The sequence below is a fragment of the Ammodytes marinus genome, assembly GCF_949987685.1.
Source record: "Ammodytes marinus genome assembly, chromosome: 21".
NCBI lineage: Eukaryota > Metazoa > Chordata > Actinopteri > Uranoscopiformes > Ammodytidae > Ammodytes > Ammodytes marinus.
This window is the reverse complement of record NC_137225.1, coordinates 9526222-9545864: the sequence shown is the minus strand read 5'-3', so window position 1 is coordinate 9545864 and position 19643 is coordinate 9526222. Positions and strand designations below refer to the sequence as shown.

General features: G+C 42.5%; 1 protein-coding gene across 1 annotated transcript in view; it reads left to right on the top strand.

Annotated features, from left to right (window-relative positions):
• Positions 1–19126, top strand: part of pkd1l1 (polycystin 1 like 1, transient receptor potential channel interacting) — a gene marked incomplete at both ends in the record, with an annotated part of 28951 nt that extends 9825 nt beyond the window's left edge. Inside the window, 48 exons of the mRNA XM_080050595.1 lie at positions 229–361; positions 465–668; positions 1167–1348; positions 1443–1646; positions 1882–2045; positions 2149–2406; positions 2508–2564; positions 2790–3014; positions 4625–4696; positions 4775–4954; positions 5067–5144; positions 5510–5652; positions 6279–6399; positions 6591–6726; positions 6916–7108; positions 7201–7257; positions 7366–7728; positions 8146–8400; positions 8489–8602; positions 8747–8898; positions 8986–9086; positions 9547–9745; positions 9893–9979; positions 10342–10549; positions 10745–10851; positions 11009–11108; positions 11196–11324; positions 11420–11593; positions 11695–11881; positions 12201–12298; positions 12402–12865; positions 12989–13073; positions 13185–13340; positions 13621–13739; positions 13835–13925; positions 14012–14131; positions 14305–14370; positions 14777–14910; positions 15021–15255; positions 15509–15613; positions 16004–16144; positions 16827–16961; positions 17162–17314; positions 17511–17672; positions 17985–18143; positions 18295–18392; positions 18502–18854; positions 19068–19126. Of these exons, the coding sequence (XP_079906721.1) occupies positions 229–361; positions 465–668; positions 1167–1348; positions 1443–1646; positions 1882–2045; positions 2149–2406; positions 2508–2564; positions 2790–3014; positions 4625–4696; positions 4775–4954; positions 5067–5144; positions 5510–5652; positions 6279–6399; positions 6591–6726; positions 6916–7108; positions 7201–7257; positions 7366–7728; positions 8146–8400; positions 8489–8602; positions 8747–8898; positions 8986–9086; positions 9547–9745; positions 9893–9979; positions 10342–10549; positions 10745–10851; positions 11009–11108; positions 11196–11324; positions 11420–11593; positions 11695–11881; positions 12201–12298; positions 12402–12865; positions 12989–13073; positions 13185–13340; positions 13621–13739; positions 13835–13925; positions 14012–14131; positions 14305–14370; positions 14777–14910; positions 15021–15255; positions 15509–15613; positions 16004–16144; positions 16827–16961; positions 17162–17314; positions 17511–17672; positions 17985–18143; positions 18295–18392; positions 18502–18854; positions 19068–19126 (7516 nt within the window). The remainder of the gene's footprint in view (positions 1–228; positions 362–464; positions 669–1166; positions 1349–1442; positions 1647–1881; positions 2046–2148; positions 2407–2507; positions 2565–2789; positions 3015–4624; positions 4697–4774; positions 4955–5066; positions 5145–5509; positions 5653–6278; positions 6400–6590; positions 6727–6915; positions 7109–7200; positions 7258–7365; positions 7729–8145; positions 8401–8488; positions 8603–8746; positions 8899–8985; positions 9087–9546; positions 9746–9892; positions 9980–10341; positions 10550–10744; positions 10852–11008; positions 11109–11195; positions 11325–11419; positions 11594–11694; positions 11882–12200; positions 12299–12401; positions 12866–12988; positions 13074–13184; positions 13341–13620; positions 13740–13834; positions 13926–14011; positions 14132–14304; positions 14371–14776; positions 14911–15020; positions 15256–15508; positions 15614–16003; positions 16145–16826; positions 16962–17161; positions 17315–17510; positions 17673–17984; positions 18144–18294; positions 18393–18501; positions 18855–19067) is intronic.
• Between the last annotated feature and the right edge of the window lie 517 nt (positions 19127–19643).

Below are 19643 nucleotides of genomic sequence, written 5' to 3'. Positions count from 1 at the left end.
ATAGTTTAATATCTCATATATGATTATTGTCATCTACCTCAAAAATCCGGTATGGGTCAACCTATAGTGGTTGAATTTTTTGTTATAGACCTGTTTATTTGTTACTGAAAGGTAAAGTTTCCTTCTGTTTGATATGTCACAACCTTGTAACTATAGTTTTATTCCTCTTTGGAAATACGCTTTAGTATATTTGTTCGTGTGTAATTATGTGTTTTTTACACTCTGCAGGACAGGGGAGTTCAGAGTGACAGTAACAGTTTTCAACCTGGTCAGCTCTGCCTCTCTGAGCAGTCACATCTTTGTTGTGGACCGGCCTTGTCAACCTCCACCGGTCAAAAACATGGGGCCTCAGAAGCTACAGGTACATTTTTACCAGCAGGACTTTTACCTCAACTTTGAAATGTCTATAGTGTTGTTAATTAAAGCTAAAAAGACACTTACATTTGAGCTTTTCCCTCTTCAAGGTGCGAAGATATGAGGTAATCCGTCTGGGTGTGACCTATGACACCGAATTGGACTGTGACATCTCTGGAGGCCTCCACTACACCTGGAGCTTGTTTGACTCTGCAGGACAGGTGTTACCTCTGCCTCTCATAGACACACACAGACAGAGCCTCATACTGCCCCGCCATCTCCTGCACTATGACACCTACACGGCCATAGCCAGGGTAAGTAGCGGACAAAAAATAGCCTCACGTTTGTACTTTAAAGCTATATTGAGTAACTTCTGTCGCTCCCCCCCCCCATGAGGAATTCTGAGTAATTACAACAACAATGTCGACGCATCTACATGAGGTAAGCCATCTTTGATCGCGCATGGATTTGATACCCTCAGTTGTACGACCATGTTTTTTTCTTGGCAGTAGAATCAACAACTGAAACATTTCTTGTCACTTCTTGGGTTTTTTCTGAGCTCCTGCACCAGTGTCGGGGGGGGGCGACACCAGTTTGTAAAAGCTGCCATACTGAGAAATACAGAGAGAGTTTTGTGGAGTTCATATGGGCTTAATCAACTTTGTGTCAACTTGTGTTGTCGATGGCTTGAATGTAACCAACATTCATTTATATGAAAAAGTTACGCAATGTTGCTTTAAATGAATGAATGTCCCCCTCCAGAATTGAGAGAGTGTGGTTTATTGTCTCCAATAGCTGTATTTGCTTTGCAGGTTCAAGTCATTGGCAGTGTGGTTTATAGCAACTACAGTGTGAGAATGCAGGTGATAGCCAGCCCTCCTGTGGCCTTCATTGAGGGCGGCACCAACATCTTCATTGACATCAGGGACAGCACCATGGTTACCCTGGACGGTCATAGATCGTATGACCCTGACTTCCCCACCAAACCACTCAGGTACAGAAATGACTTTTAATGGACATTGACCAGATGGATACATAGATTTGATTCAAACTCAACGCTGTTTACATATCATTATTTTTCCTTGCAGCTTCACTTGGACGTGTAAACCAGTCAGCTCCATCGGCGGCTCCTGTTTCCCCCAAGACGTCCCCACTTCGTCCCCCGTCCTCGTATTCCCTGCTACGGTCCTCAAACACCACTTTGACCAGTTCAGCTTCACACTCACTGTCCACAGCGGAGAGAGGTCAGCTTCAGCAGAGACCTTCCTCACGTTAACATCAAACGTGATCGGGTGAGAGCTAAACGTATATCTGGAGACTATGGATGTGCATTGAGAAGCAGATTAAAATCAAAGCAGATCAAATCCTTAATGAGCGAAAATACAATTTGTAACCTTTTATGGAGCAACAGATGTAGTTGATATGGTTTAAAATGAAAAGAATTATAGAAATATTTTTCTAAAGTGCACTGTACTTTTAAACACACCACGCTACTCTTACCATGCATCTGAAAAATTCCCAATCCAGGAAGTTGTCAGTCCACTGCCCTCAATGCCATGGAGACCAGGTGAACTGGGATCAGTCCTTCTCTGTCAGCGCCTCGTGTGAAGGCTGTGGTGTTGCCCCCAAACACATCCAGTACATCTGGAGCCTGTACTTGGTCAATGCGTCCTCCAAACCTGTCATAGAAGGTAAAAAAGAAAAAAAAGATGGATGCACTTGGACACTAAACTGCTAGTATATTATTTTATTTGCAAGAACAAAAAAAATCTCATCTATGCTCTTCTGTTCTAGTGCCGTTCTGTTATGCAGTGGATCTAAGTGCTCCGTCCACCATCGTTGAGGAACCTGCTACCTCCACTCAGACTCCAGGGACTTCCACCCTTTATCCACATACTACAGATGATTTACAACACACCCCTTCTGGCAGCACATCTACTCCTGTCTCTCTGACTGAGAATGCCTCTGAAACCAGAGCCAAAAAGCTAAATATGAACTGGACTGACAGTGGAACATTATCAAAGCAAAACAGAAAGAAGTCCACTATGGCTGGTGTGTGTTATTAAATGTGACTGGTAACAGTAACCCCAGGGCTTCTGTGGAAACAGAACAACAGTGTAACTCATAACATCTTTCTCTTCCTACTCACAAAGGTTTGACAGAAACGAAGCCCATCTCTTCTCTAGTTGACATTGGAACAGCAGGGTCAGGTAAGCCGGGGGGTCAGCTGTGTAATCTGTCAGGCTGCTGCTAGCTTTACTGTTTTAAAGTGGAAAGTTATTGTGCACCATGCTCTCAGTGTTTAGCTCCAAAGCATTTAAGACACGCGCATCGATAGGGGAAAATCAACAAGAAGCAATCATGTGCTAGGTCATAGTTAAGAGTAAAATAGATAGTCTATGAATTATTTAACAGCTCCTTGTCTTTATGTCCAGGAGAGGAGCCCTTTCATCACCCTCCGGGGGACCTGGACCCTCCAGACTCTTTGTCCTCCTCCGCTGAATACCATTCACTTGCCCTTGACGACAGCGGCGTCCTACATTCAGACCACTTTGGCCACAGTGATGTCATGGGCGAGTTCCCACTTGATTGGGACTCCTCTGCTGACTGGGACTTTTCCTTTCCCGTCCACGAGAGCGGTGACACGGGCGGTCGGCCAGGTGAGAAAAACAAAAGTGTCTGAAATTTTTAATAGCTCAGTTTGGCAGGCATACAAGCTCAACAATTATAAAATGTAGTCTTTAAATGAATTATAGACTTAAAGGCCCTGCACAACACCAAATGTGTTATGAGTTATTTAGGTTGATTAGGCCTCAACTAGGTGGAGATATGCTGGGATTTCTGAGAAGCTAGCAAACTACGTGTAGCCTACGAATGAGAAAGATGACGGTGTTAATTGTCCCGCCCTCCCAGGTGCAACAGAGCTAACAGAGTGAGAGGGAGCTGTCAATCAAGCACAGTCCAGTCTAATCAGGCTCAATAGAAAACACCTGTGTAGGTGTGAAGTGCCAGTGTAGACCTGCATTAAGTGGCTAATTTTTGGCCACTTGGGGGCAGCAGAAACTTTAAACATACACTGACTTAGGGCCTGTTCTCACGGTGAAAACGTGACAGTTTTCCCGTTTTTGGTTTAAAAAAAAAACCCCGTTCAGACACAATTTATCTGACATCTTCACCCGTGCACATGTTTTCAGAGGAAACGGGACTAAATCGATGTAGTAAGCATGCCAGGCCAGCAGTGGGCGGTACAAGGTAGTAGTAAATAGCATTTCCGGTACAATTTGATGCATAAAACCTTACTGAAACCGAAAATTAATGCCACTAACGTTCATAAAGTGGTTGGTGTAAGCTTGGGGTTACAAGTTTTGTAAATGACAAGCTTTCTGTCCTCTTATTTCACCGCATTGAACTCGTGAAAACAGAAGACATGCTGTTAGTGAAGGGGCTTTGTGAGCGGCTACTTTTCCTGTTAGGCGTACTTCAAAATAAAAGTCAACTCACGTTTGTCCGGTGAAATACTGTTAATGTTTAGCCAGTGAAATGCTTTTACTGAGTGATGTAGCAAACTTGTTAGCCTACAGTAACGCATCCAGGATAGGAAGCAGCAACATTAGCTTTTGTTTCGAGTTGTTTTTATGTTCACTTTATAACTCTTTTTTATAACTCTTTGAGCTCTGGTTTTAATCCCCACCAACTCCTAATATTTTGTCTCTTAGCAGTTAAATGCTCCACTATGTTCACCAGTTTAGCTCGTAACTTTCTTACCTGCTGTCTGGTGCTTAGTTGCGGTTATCATTTCCTGTGGTTTTATCACCGTAAAGCACTTTCACATGACACATAGACATAATATCCATTGCCTATTAAAAGTGATTGATCGTAGCTGCTTTGACCAAAGATTTATATTTCCTAATGGCAACAAGCACAGAGTGAATTATGAGGAGAAATGGGAAACAGGGGGCGCCCTTAGCTCAGTTGGTAGGGCGTCCCCCCTATGGGCCTCGGCCAGCAGCGGACCCGGGTTCGATTCCAGCCCGCGGTCGTTCTCTGCATGTCACTCCCCTTTCAAGTCTGTCTCTGCACTATCAATAAAAGCATAAAGAAATGCCAAAAAAAATATATCTTAAAAAAATAAAATAAAAAATAAATGGGAAACAATCAATACAATTATTTGTCTTATCACAACACAAACTAGTAGCCTACCTTTTTATATTGATGTATACAAGATGTGTGCAGACTTTTAATATGTACATTAAATCTGATTCTATGACAGATTGGGATTATGATGTTCCCTTGATGAGCGCAGAGGAAGGAGACCCAGGGATTTCAGCAGGCAGACCCACAGGTAAAGTATCTTACATTCCTGTGTTCGCTAACATACACTAGTGTGGGAGGTGGTGGCTTAACCCATGCACATTCCCAGGTGTGGATGGCGAGAGCTTTGGATCTGGAGTTGATTCAGCGTTGGATTCAACTTTACACGAGGATCAGGGGAGTAATCTAGTGGATTCCAGGCCATCTGTTGTGGTCCAGGAGCCAAACGTGCTGGATTTCCCCCGAGACCTGGTAGACAGAGGCCTTTTTGAGTCCTACACTTACACAGGTGGGTTATACGGGAAACTCAACGACACACACTAGGCTACATACCACACTCTTTATCCAGCTGTCTCAGCCTTTGGTCATCTTTCTTTCTCTCTCTTTTTACATCTTTCCAGGGATTTCCTCCCCTTTGCTCAGCTTCAGACACTTCAGTCTGAGGCCAGGGAGCAGATACATGTTGGAAGTCACCGCCAGTAAGTCTAACAACAACAATGGATTATTTTCTTTGCAAAAATAATTGTGTTTTCAGTAGCTGCAATCCAGGTGCGGAAGGCTTTGAAACGGGTAAAAAAAAGAGATTACTGCAGTTTGGGTCCAGGCGTTTTGATTTACCTCACTTTTTCCACAGTTCTTTTACTTTTTTAATTTATTTTATTATATGTGATATTCATAATCCAACAGTTATACTAGTCCTGTAAGAAAAATGGAGAAGGTTTTCTGGATTGGCGACAGAAAAATAAATATGACAACATCAGTCCTGTGTTATAGCCCGGTTTTCCTCATGAGATCTGAAGGGATGGGATCTAGATGCTAATCCCATTGTCACACTTTTTTCTAGAGTATCACAATAGTGTTCTGGGCCGGACTCAGCTATTCCTAAGAACCAACCCTGCTCCAAGAGGCATGACGTGCCAGGTGCAGCCAGTCAATGGAATAGAGTTGTATACGCACTTCAGCGTCTTCTGCACCTCGGGGAAAGAGGTACCTCCTGTTTTATGCAACACACACACACACACACACACACACACACATACACACACACACACACACACACACACACACACACACACACACACACACACACACACACACACACACACACACACACACACACACACACACACACACACACACTCAATGCATACACAAAGTCATTCTATTTGACCATGCATACTGTATCAGAGAGTTGTTATTTTAAGTCCTTTATCCGCGGTTATTTTTGGTACAAGAAAAGTGTTGTTTTATTCATAAATAGTACCCTCACATCACTAGATACACACAATGCTTTTGCGAATGTTTAAAGCTGCAATAAGTACATCCTAAAATATAGAGATTTTTTTTTTTAATTGAAAAGAGAATGAAACAGATTCTTTATGATTATTCCTGGTCACTGGGAAAATGTACGCTTTAACACCAGATCTTCCCCTATAACATTTAAAGAAATTCTGAGTTTGTGTAGATGAGCAAGGTTCTTATAACCCAAAGGCACCATGTCACACTACAAATGCATCCTCCCTTTTCTCTCTGGCTTTTAATTTCTTTACACTGCTCACTTGTCGCCCCTTGACGTGTATGTGTGTGTGTGTGTGTGTGTGTGTGTGCTGCAGGACTTACTATACAAGTACAGCGTCAGTGTAGGAGACCGACCTCCCAGGACGTTGTATCAGGGGAGAGACTTCCAGTACTACTTCAGCCTTCCCTCTGGTGACCCCAATGACGACTATAAAGGTTAACACAGACACAGACACACACACACACACACACACACACACACACACACACACACACACACACACACACACACACACACACACACACTGATTTATAACTTTCACAGTGCACAAGCATGCATTGTCATGGCTAACTCATAACAGCGATTTCCTTTTCATTCATCGAGTGGTTGATTTTTGTTTCCGTAGTAACTATTTACACGGAGATCAGAAGCAGCGTGCATGGGACGTCTACTAAACCCTGTCCTGTCACTGTCCACGTCCAACCAAGCTTCATAAGAGACGCCTCCTCTTCTTCTTCCCATCTCGATCCTGATCTGGAACTGTAAGAACCACCATGTTTAATTAATGCTATTCTTTTATTGTTATCTTTGGATTATTTTATTTTTTATTCACAAATCAACATAATTAAACACACATATACAATACATACAAACAAGCATGCATAAATGTCCAAAATCTTAACAATTACATAAGAAGTCATATTTACCCAAACTCTCTTGTTTTCCCCCAGTTCAGAGGCAGGTCTGAGGAACCTATCTGCTCTGCTGCGGCTTGGAAATAGTGTCGAAATTCGTAACTACGTCAGCCTCCTCTCCGGCATCCTCAACAGACTCAGCCTGCACCCTGAAGCCAACACACACACACAAAGACGCGTGCGCAATGTACTCATTTGCACTGCGCGTGAGCTCGAAAGCAGTGAACAGGTAAACACACGCTAACAAAAATATTCTATCTAAGTATCTCTATGCCTTTTAATACCTTCAACAACATTTTATAACATTTCATTCAATCCTAGGCATCGATGGTGGACAACATCTGTATTCTCAAAGACCTTTTACAAGTTTCCAGTCAGGTAAGGGGAAGGATGTCTCCTTAACTCACTTTCATAAACAACAATGAACTGGTAGAAACAGGCTGAAAGATTAAACATTGCTTCTTATGCTGTTTTCATCCTATTAAGGTGACATTTGCGAGTGCAAGGCAAGTGGCGGTCCACGTTCAGGCCATCTCGGAGCGATTTTCGGAGGTTTTCTCTGGTGCTCCAGTCTGGTACAATAATCTGGACCAAAATACCCTCAACACCCTGATTGCCCTGCTCTCACACAGCCTGCAAGCGGCCGTCAACAGTAACTTTACACCTGAAATGACGAACAATGCTTACATGAAACAGGCAGTAGAATCAGACTGGCATGCCCCTTCTAATGGCTGCATGTCTGACCCATCCAGTGGTCCAGTTAACATCAAAAGAGAGGGATCCATTTCAACAAAGCAGGCGGTGCAAATCGTGTCTAGTATTCTGCAGACCGCTTCAGACCTGATGCTGGTGAGAGAAATAAGATAAGATAACATTGTATTGTCTTTTGGTTGACAACACCTGCTTTACATACAACACAATACATATCACACAATCAATCAGTGAATGTTACAAAACATGACAGTACATGACTCATAAGACAATTTATGTACTTTAGGACAGGAAAAAACTAATTAGAAATTGTCCACCTGGTTGAGAGGAGATTGCAAAAGGCCCTGTGATTCGAGAGAATTGCACATGTCCTATTATAAAATAAATGACTCTATAAGGAATACACATGGTAAAATGAATTAAAAGTAAAATTGCCCATGATAAAAGAAATTGCACAAACAAGCAACAAACGTGCTTCTCCATACCTATCGACTTACATGTTCCTCCATTTATCTCACTACTGTTAATTCTGTTTTTTTCATTTATTTTTTACAGAAGTACATCTTGCTCCACGAGGCCCAGGAGCACAGAATCAATGCAGGTCTAATTGCCTTATATGCCACACATCTAAACCAAACCTCTTCAGTAGTCAGCAGTGACTCAACCTCCTTCTACCTGCCTGCCTCCCTCATCCAGCTTCTGCTTGTTCATCACGTTAGACACACTAAAAGACATGGTTCTGCGTGTGTGCTTAGCGTGGTGACAGAGCTCAGCCACAGCCCTTACACAAGGGCCCACCATCCTGGAAGAGTGAGCCTGGCAAGATATATGATGACACTTTTTTTTTGTGTATAAGCGGCAAAGGCGTTGATATAAATTTGTATCTGATTGTTTCCAGCTAAGTGGACCAGTGGTGGACCTGAGTCTGTACACGTGTAGCACAAGGAGAAAGATCCCTGTTCGCTTCCTTGTTCAACCAGTACATGCGGTGCTGAAACAATCGCCACGAAACGTATGTCGACAAATCTTTGTTTCTGTTGTTTGGTGGCAATTTGACTCCATTATGTTTCTGGAAAGCACATTGTACAATGAAAAGCCAGTGACTAGTTACATCCCATGTGTTCACATCCATTCTGTGTTCACATCCATTCTGCAGAAGAGCTCTGTCGGTGAGTACGTCCTCCTGCGTGGCAGGATCAACTACCACAGCTTCAACATTACCCAGGAGCACTTGCAGCAGGCCATCCAGCTGACAGTTGTGTTCACGCCGCCACTCGACAAGGCTTTTCCCATCATGATGCTCTTCAGGTATATTTTCAGTGGCTTTGGTTGTAGTTTTTTTTATTTTATTTTTTATGAAAGGTAAGATAACCAAAGAGTGTCGTGTTGTGGCAGGATGTTTGAGAGGCCAACTCCCAGCATACATCACCTGCACAAGATTCACCGCTGGGAGAGCAACACCAACCGCATCACTCTGCCCGCATCCTACCTCAGTGGTAAGACATTTCCTCTGTCAGTTATTCAGCTCTGTCCCTCCCCCCTCCATCCTCGCAGCTATCAAATAAATCATCCTTAATAACGCAACCTTACCCCTACTGAACAAACGTGTAATGCTTGAGAATGTGTTCACAGTACAATGAGCAATTCAATCAACCCAAATTTGACATGATAGAAAGTTTCTTCTGATCACATTACAGTGTTATTTAGTGTCAAACAAAACTGAGCATAGCACAAACACTGATACAGTTAAAAACTCACTAAAATTGGCTAATAACTAATTATTATAAAAAATAATGATAATGATAATTTTAGTGAAAAGACACATTTGATAGAAAAGCAGCTGTGATCATATCAGAGAGAACAATGAAGTGTAAAGCGTGTCTCAGAATATTCCCCTTTACATATACTTTTGCTTGTTGCATTGCCAAAAAAAAATCACAAACGTATTTGATATAGCTGCAGGAGTGGGTCACCTGGCCCTGCTTAATGCTGACTTTGGGAAACCACCCAGACACAATCACCTGAGTGAAGAGGTGGGCTACTGTCTGACAGTGGACAGCAGCCTGTGTCTGTCCTGGGACGGCCAGCAGGGGGCCTGGACACACCACGGCTGCAGGACACAACAAACGGACTCATCTACCACAGTCAACTGCAGGTAAGGAATGGATTACTGTAAGTGTGTGTGTGTGTGTGTGTGTGTGTGTGTGTGTGTGTGTGTGTGTGTGTGTGTGTGTGTGTGTGAAATGTGAAATATATGAGACTGATGAGTGATTATCTTCTTCTTTGTTGGTGTTTGTCTCAGTTGCCACCACTTAAGTCCGCTGACAGTGGCGCAGCAGCAGATCCAGAGCAGCCATGATGACACAAGCGATCTGGACCCGTTCCTAAGGTGACCTCATCCCACTGAACAAAAGCTTTCTGTTACTGTTAACTGCAGCAGTAATGTGAGTCTTTTTAAAACGACTTCACATTCAATTTGTTACAGAGAAATATATATATTTTTTTTTGCGAGAAGCAGACATTTGCCTCCCTGAATGCCTCCTATTTGTTTTAAAATTTGAATGAGAATCAAATAATAAGAACATAACATTCCCCCCAGTGACTTCTCCGTTTCAATTTTCAATAGCTTTATTGGCATGAATTATGTGAACAATAAATGCCAAAGCATAGACGATAATACAATTCAACAATAAAACAATTCATTAAGTACAGTGAATTAAAGTAACTCTCTCTCCCTCCCTGTCTCCACAGTGCGTCCAGGGATCTAACAGTGCTAGTTGTGTTGTCGCTGTGTGTGTGTCTGTACATCCCGGTGTTGGTGGTGTGTCGCAAAGCAGATGTGGTCTCCGAGGCCAATAGTAGAGTCCACTACCTTACTGACAACTCCCCATGTGATCCACATCTCTATGCTGTTACAATACACACCGGTCTCTGCTCTGCTGCCCGGATGAGTGCAAAGGTAAGGTTATTTTATTTTTTGGTTTCTAGCTACATTTTACAAACAGTAATTCCTTTTATGTCTATGTGTAACAGTAAACAGGCTTTCAAAGCTGATGATAAAAGGAAATTCAGTGTTTGAGGGGTTGGTTCCCTAACATGCCAATGAAGTCCAGTGCTAATGTTGTGGGAACCGTCTCGTCTGTGTGTTTACCAGGTGTTTGTAGTGTTGAAAGGTGAAGATGGGTGTACGGGGACCAAAGAACTACAAGTCCCAGGATGCACTCTGTTCAGCAGGAATACTCAAGACACCTTTATATTCAGGTGAAAATCCAAATATCACCACCGGCATAGGTTCAATACACATGCTAACACATTTCACTACAGCAATACTTACAGTAGCTTTAAGACATGACCAAGGTTGGTTCATAAATTCATAAACCCTTTACTCCAATATGTTCCCTATCCCCGAATGCCACAGTGCAGCAGAGAGCCTTGGCCCGGTTTGGGGGGTTCACATCTGGCACGACAACTCTGGACCCTCCCCGGACTGGTACCTCAAACAAGTGGAGGTATCTGAGGTAAGGTTTAGTATTTTATAAATTTTCTCTTTCCTCTTTGATTGAAATTTCAATACGTACATCATTACTATGTTATTTTAAAAACAGGTGAGCAGTGGGGACGTGAAGGGCTGCGCTTGGCTCTTTGTCGGTCAGTGCTGGTTGGCTGTGAACAAAAGTGACGGACAAGTAGAGAGGATGCTGGGAGTTTGCACTCAGGGCTTGGGCTTTGCTAAGGTAGATCGCTCGTGTACATGTTAAAAAAGAAATAGAAAAGCATCTTTTAATCTCTAATCTTGCGTGACCCTGGCTCTTCATCTGTTTGCCTACAGATGTTGTCTCTCAAACTATCCGACTACATGGCCGACTACCACATCTGGATATCTGTGCACAGCTGTCCCCGGCCCAACTCTTTCACACGCGCTCAAAGACTCAGTTTAAGCCTGCTGCTCCTGTTGGGTTACGCATGTGTCAACGCTGCGATCATATCACAAATGGATGAGCAGGTAGGTTACTAAAAAACCTTCAAAAGTTAAGAGATTCATGGCAGAATAGTTCCAGAACACACGACCAATAATGCTGCCGATCCCGATCCCCTTGTTTGCAGTTGCCGTTGGAGTCAGGCATCATTGAAGTATCAGCTGTGTCTGTGAGGGTAGGAGTGTTAACTGTGGTGGCAGTGTTGCCCGCGGCAGCAATAATATCCTTCCTGTTTCGGTTGAGAGAGGTCGAGGTGACGGGGTCAGGGTTCCGACACACAAATGGCAGAAAGTCAGAAAGGGACTTTTTTGAAGGTGAGGTTTGTGCTTAAATACTAAACAAATACATCCCTAAAAAGTGTTTTAGTTCATTTATTTGACTTTTTTTGTGTTGCTCAATTGCTCTGGCAAAGTTGACTCTTGTTTTCCAAGCCAATGAATTCCCCTTGAATTGAATCGTGGGATTAGTTTCAACACAGATATTCTCCTATTTTTTAAGGAATAGACAATGAAAATGACATAAATGACCATGTGGCCTTTGGCTCTGTCTTTAACAAAAAAAAACATAATTCATCTGCTTCTTCCGTTGTCTAATTTTCTTATTCACCTTCATGGTTGTTCTGTCTCCTCACAGATGACCTCTCAGTGACAGACAGTATTTTTGAGCCTCATCTTTCTTGGAGTGCTCTTCTTCAGCAGTGGGCACAGGAAGCCTGGAGGAAGAAATACCAGGTTAAACCTCACGCATAGTACATTTTATTCTCTTTTTCCTCTAATTCTTTCTTGTTCTAAAACCTTTTTTCATCCCTATCCGACCCTTCTTCTTGGCTTGCAGGGCACAGACCTACTCACCGCCTCCCCTGCGGTTCTGGAAAATAAAAACACAGACACACAACCTGTAATTCAAACAGACGTGGCCGTCGGAAGGGAGGACGCGCCGGCAGTTGAGAACAAAAGCGGAGCGGCTCTTGAGAATGTGTTGCTGATTACCGAGCGGAGCAACGCTAATCAAGCACCTCGGGGGAAAGAGTTTGAACTTTTAAGTGAAAGCAGCAGGTTTTATGGTACCCAGAATGCTCTTGGGTGTGGCACTAGAGCTGGAGGTCAAGCTATACAAGGAGAGGATAATATTCAAGGAGAAAGGAAGGAAGGCAGCCATCAAAGTTGTTACTGCTTCACCGACAGGCTTAAAGCGGGAGGATTCCCACCAATATCGCAGTGGTGTCACTATATGTCCTGGATGTTGTGTACACTGCTGTCCCTCTCCTGTCTTGTGCTCTCTGCAGTGCTTGGAATGAGGTAATAGACATACAATGGAATTAAATACATCAACAATCATCATTTGATATTGATAATAACTTGATTGATTATTAATACTGACTTTTTGAATCACGATTTATATCATGTGACAACTACGTCAAGGTTCAGCCGCAGCCACGTTCTGCTTTGGATGCACTCGTTGTTTTTCTCCCTGGTGTCTTGCATCTTCCTCATCCAGCCACTTGCGGTAAAACTAATGTTGACAATATTTCAAATATTAGTAATAAAAAATTGGAAATACCTGGAAAACATTTAGTATAAATGCAATTCAAAATGCATTGTTCTTTTTCTTTTCCAGATAATGACAGTGGCAGTGACTGTTTCCTGTTGGTACCGGGGAAGAGCCGACTTTCACACTTTCTCCCCTGTAAGAGAGTTTGAGGTAGAGACTCCAAAACTGTTGAGCCACAATGGTGCTAAGCAACCAGAGGAGCAGTGTTCATCCCTTGAAAAGGTGACAGCCAGAATCTAAAGATATTTTTTTGGGCATTTTTATGCTTTATTGATAGTGTAGAGAGACAGAGTTGAAATGGGGCAGAGAGGGGAATGACATGCAGAGAACGACCGCGGGCTGGAATCGAACCCGGGTCTGCTGCTGGCCGAGGCCCATGGGGGGGACGCCCTACCAACTGAGCTAAGGGCGCCCCCTACAGGCAGAATCTATTTCCATTCAAATGTCTCCTCATGTGCTCTATTCTATAAAAGCCTAAAGTCAATTGTCTTTTGATTGACAGCTGCTTGAAACTCGTCGGCGAGCACGCTACCTCCGTCTTGTGCGCCCACCAACTCCAGCAGACCTGAGGCAAACCTGTGGGAAGAAAAGAAGAGAGATTCTCATCCACAATACCCTCAGGTGTGTTAGTGTGTCCTTGAGTATGTGTTCAGCTGTTTGTATGTGATTTAAAGCTACAGTACATATGAAATAATCTTTTTCCTTTGGTCATTCAGGGATGTGTGCATCTGTGGCGCCATGCTCTTTCTAATGCTGGGCATGAATTACGGCAGCTCGTTCAGTGACCATCACCTCGTCAATAAAGCTGTCAGAAAGCAGTTTGTGAGGTACATTCTTTAGTACACACATGCTGTCTCTCTCTGTCTTTGTCCTTGTTGCTATTTGTTAAACAGTCTTTCAACAGGGGCCATGATGATGCATTTATGTCCATAAAAAAGCCAGAAGACTGGTGGAAGTGGGCACAGAGCACTCTCCTTAACTCACTGTACACGAATGCATCAGCCACAGCTCAGGTAAGCTACCACAGCTCTGCACTGATTCATCACTCCCAACCTTGACCATGTTATGCAAGTCTCTACAACCCTGTAACATACATGTTCTTGTGAAGGAAATATCTTATTTTGTATATTTAATCGCTATACGACCAAACTTTTCATCCGCCCGATAGTTTGATGTCATCCGACAGTCACACATCCTGATTGGAGAGCCAATCCTGTGGAGGACGGAGGTGTCCAGCTCATTTCAAGGCCAGGTCAGTAGCAAAATGACAAAAGGACGTGTGCTTTTGTATGTCATATTCCACTACTAGATACATATACAGTATACAAATGTGTGTATGTATAAATAAGGTATGTCATTTTTTAAATATATGAAATAACAGCAATCTAAAAGTCAGAAGAGCAACTGCACTTTTCATCCAGTGTGAAACTTTGCTTTAACTTAGCTAATAATCAGTTGTTTGGTATTCTCATAAACATGTTGGTTGGTTCAGTGATATATTCTGATATCTGCCTATGTTTGGAATGTATTACATGAAGAGATAACTTCATTCTTACATTGTTAGTTGCGACCACGATGGCCAACACTTTTACCACCTAGCGTTACCTGATTTTGTTCTGTGTGTATTCTGAATGTATGTACTGTTTATGACTCCTCAGGTCTCTAGTGGGAATGTTCTACCAGAGTGTCTTCACTTATTCTTGTCTGGGAGCAGAACATGCACTTACCCACAATCCAATGCCTCTGTTACTATGGCGACGACTCCAAGGACATGGGGGTTAGGCTACACAAAGTAAGGAACACACTTGGTTGAGATTTTTATATGAGTTTTTTCAAAATGCAAAATTTGCTGAAATAATTTCCAGTGGTTCACTATATTGTTCACTCACTTGTCCTGTGCAGGGCTGAAGCCGCATCCAAACTAGCTCTCCTGCATTCAGGTGGCTGGCTGGGCAGACAGACGGTGGCCCTGAAGGTCCAGTTCACCCTGTTCAGCCCTGGGTCTAACTTATTCACTGGTGTCACCATGCTCACTGAGAAGAGCCCCATCGGAGTCCTGCTGCCCTCTGCCAAAGTCCAGTCAGTCAGGGTGTATCACACTCCTGCTGTGTGGGACTACGTTGTTATGGTGTGCCAGGTACAATGCTACAATACTAGTCTTCGAGTCTAAAACACCTAGAATAACCTACAGACAAAAATAATACAACGTACTGATGATACAAAAAAATTATTTCAGTACTAATTTTACAAACAAAAAGAAAATACTGACTATTTATTTGATGATTTTAAAAGGAGAAAATAAACACAATACTGGACTGAACAAGACTCCATCGCTGCACATTTTAATGATAGAATCTCATAGGACTTTTTTTCTTCTTCTTCCCCTCCAGCTCCTCTTCCTTCTCTTGTCTCTGCTGCAACTCTGTCATCAGGTGTACACCGTGGGCCAGCAAGGGCTCATGGGATACTGGAGGACCCCCCACAACTGCTTGGAAGTGAGTCTACTGCACCGCTATTAAACAATACTCATTTCAACATAATAACTCACAAGAAAAATTGATTCAAAGACTTCTATGAACACTGCTTGATCATACAGCAGACACAACCGAACCATGCACACACACACACACACACACACACACACACACACACACACACACACACACACACACACACACACACACACACACACACACACACACACACACCAATGCAAACAGGATCACGGTGACCTAGCTGAAAGGGTAAAGTAACCTGCAGCTCTTAAACTAACATAGTTGAGGTATTGAAGATCGAAGCACACAGAATGCTTAGCTGTACTTGATTGTGGTCCACTGCTGTAGAATTGTAACTCACTTTCCCCTCTCTTGCTCTTTCTCTTTCAGGTCAGTTTGCTGTCTGTCACCCTAGTGTACTACGTTTATTACATCTATCACTCCATTGTTAAACTGGAGGTGTTGGAGCTGCTGCAGAGGCAAAACTACAGAGGACATGTTGACGTCAGCCGCCTGGCGACATGGGAACAAGTGAGAGAAAGAAAGAGAAGAATAAAGTCCAAGTAGTCCGGAAAAACAAATATTTAATGTCGCAAACACAGTTCACTGCCACTCCTGCTTTAATGTATTACTACAGGCTACCGTCCTATGAAAACAAGAGAGCAGAAAGAAAAAGATTATTAAAACTTTGTATTTAAAGGTGGAGTCAGTGATTCTGGAGAATGCTTGTTGTCAAAATCACTTTTTGTCAAAATCAGTGAAAATCTCCTCACAAACCGCTTCCTGTCTGTACTGTCTGTGTGTGCAATGAAAAGTAATCCAGTTTTACTACACAGCCTATGCTCTGTAAAGGTGCTTTATCTACAAACCTGTTTACGGAGCCTAGGCTGTGTATTAACACCAGATTATTTTTCAGTGCACACACAGTACGGACAGGTAGTGGATCATGAGGAGATATTCACTGATTTTGACAAAAAGTGTTTTTGATCACAAGCGTTCTACAGAATTGCTGACACCACCTTTAACAGCACATTGTAGTTCTAATACTTTTAAAGAAGCTACTGTGTACAAGGTTTGTTGTTATTGTAGAACACACCCTTATTAAATACACATGGAAAGACAAAACTCAGAGGCTGAGAATTCATTTTAAGATCATGGTGTGGGGACAACAGCAATGTCTGACATGCATTTAAGGTGTGTTTTGTGTCTGCAGCATATGCGTACTCTGCGTGGAGTCGCACTCTTTCTTCTCACCTTGAAGTGTGTGAGTGTGTTGGGGGCGAACAAGACCTTGGCAGCCTCTGTTACACTCCTCACCCGCTCACTCTCCAGCCTGTTCTGGCCAACGGTAAACGCATTTTGCAGTGAATTAACAGTGTTTTCTTGAAATAAAGTGTCCTACTATTATTCTTTTTTTTCCCTAACGCAACTTTCTAACATGTATTTTTTTATTGTCATTTTTCGCAAAAAATTCAGAATGTTATTATTCTAACTGGCATGTGTTTCGGACAGAAAAGATAAAAAAGGTATTTTTTTCTGCTGTCCTAGATTTCAGGACTTATCCTGGTGGTGGCGCTGTCTTGCGTGGGGAATCTCCTGTTCGTACAACGCTCCCGGGCCTTCAGCTCACTCCTCTTCTCTGGGTGGGATTTCCTTTACCGTGGAGTTTACTATCTGTCCTCTGTGGTGTGGAAAGCAGTGGTACGTACTGTAGTGTATATATACTCTATTCCCTAAGTGTTTACCTTTTATGAAATGAACAAGACTGCATGGATAAGAGATTGACTGATCTATGTATACATTGAGCCTTTGCATAAATGATTTTGAATTGAACAAACAAATCTAAAAGTCTAGATAACAGTCGTCTAGTTCTTACGGCCATCTGTCTTTCTTTTAGGTGATATTTGTGGTGTCCTCAGTGGTCCGAAAAGCCAAAAGATCTCACAGCAGGAGGAATGTCTTCACCGTAGCAGCATTGACAGGCTACATTAGATGCAGGCTCTGTGAGTTCACCGGGCGGCGTAGAGAAGCATGGACTGATCATTCTACGAAAGGGAGGGTGAGAAAAAACCTGCTATGTCCAAAAACTGCAGAATGTCAATTTCACTTTAAAATGTATATAGGACAATTTTAAAGTTGCTGTGTAGCATTTTAAATATCTATTTATCTTCGCCCAACTAGGTTGTTGTATGAATTGAGACTATGGCCAGGATTATTGATAGAATATCTCAAGCTACTAGCAATGATACTGTGGGTGTTAAATTTAGAACCACATTTCCCATAAATCCTGTTTAGCGTATAATTGCACCTCTCCAAATGTAATGTAGTCGCAAACTGATAACATCTATGACTTTGCCTGTTTTTTATTCAGACTTATCACTTTGAGGAGTTTGAAAGCTTAGTGGATGAGCTGCTGTTCAAACTGGACGCCCTGTCAGACAGCCTGCACCACACTCTGCCCCCCAAAGCCCATCGCTACAGGCAGGAGGACAGTCCTGCCGTCTCACCCACATGGGACATGGACACACAGGTGAGCCAGCATTGTGTCAACTATTCGGAAGAAAATACAGACTTGCATACAGTGCATGCACCCACATACTCACTTGCAGTCATGCACAATGCAATACGTATTTTAAAAAAGTGTTTTCCTGGAAAGTTGAACCTATTTGATTCTGTTGTAGGAATTTGTAAGTTCACAAATGACAGAGCAGACAATGGTGACTGATCACACAGATGTCCGTGGCCTTGGAAAAACCATAACTGTATCTCACCTACTCAGGTAATACATTTTGTCTAGTGTTCACTCAGGCTATAGACCATTTTAAATATACAATTACACGATATAACAATAATTCACTTGTTTCCCCTCCATGACACTGCTGTACCAGGTCCAAGCTTGAACTGGAAACACTGCATTTCCAGCAGCAGAGAGGCCCAACAAGAGAAAATGCCTCCTCAGATGTAGGTGTGACATCTGATCATTCACAACAACCTGGAACAAGAGCTGAAGGGAACCCAAAAGACGGAGAGCTTCAGACTTATACAAAGGCACAACACTACCTGTCCCTCCCAGAGGAGACATCACCCATCAGGGTGTGGACAGAAGATGTTCTGGAGAAGCAACACATTCAAACCAATGAGTGTTACTGGTTAAGTAAAGCTCAGGCCGCACACACAGAGGTGCTGGTGGAAGTTCTGGTCCATGAGGAGCCTGGGTGTGTTGAGCCAGACCAAATGCAGGGTCTGCAATGATATATTGTATAGAATGATAGGTTTGAATTGTATGTCACCTCTTATTTCATATGGTTACAAAACTTTATAAATGGTTGTAAAAAACAATTAAACCCTTTTTTCAAGGTTGTGGGTAAATGTTTTATTTTTTTTAAATAATAAGGAATCAAATCCGCAGTAACTGTTTCGCATGTAAGTGATCAATAAATGTCTTTCTCTACAGTGTCCATTATGATCGCTAAAGAGCTGACTTCTATGTCGTCTAGGGAATCCTTCACCTGAATGTAGGCCTACTTGCAATCTGCCAATCCTAAATCCTAAATGTAGCCCATTTCAGTGTATTTCTGTTGATGCATCAATGGGGCATATGCTCACTCTGTTTTGTAAAGCATTACTTGTTTGCAAACAATAAAAGTCATTGGTGTGAGATGTGTCATGTATTAGCCTTAGCCTATACTTAATATAGCCTACCTTGTTTATAGTCCTGTGATTATGTCTAAATATATTGCCTCAAGATATAGCCTATGTCGTTTTTTGATGATTTTGATTTGCCATCTAAATATTCAGGGTAAACTGAATGAAATGGTACACAATCTATCACTGAATTAAGTTGGTTTTATATGTCAAATCTGGTGTCATCCACTCACTGGCTGGGATCATGGACTATTAAAAAAAAGGCTGGGAAACGATCATTAAAAAAAGGTGCCCAATAGCGTCCTCCAACGTATAATTGAGTGGCGAATTGTGATTGGAGCACTGCGGACGATGAGGACCAATCACGACATGGCAAGTCAGACAA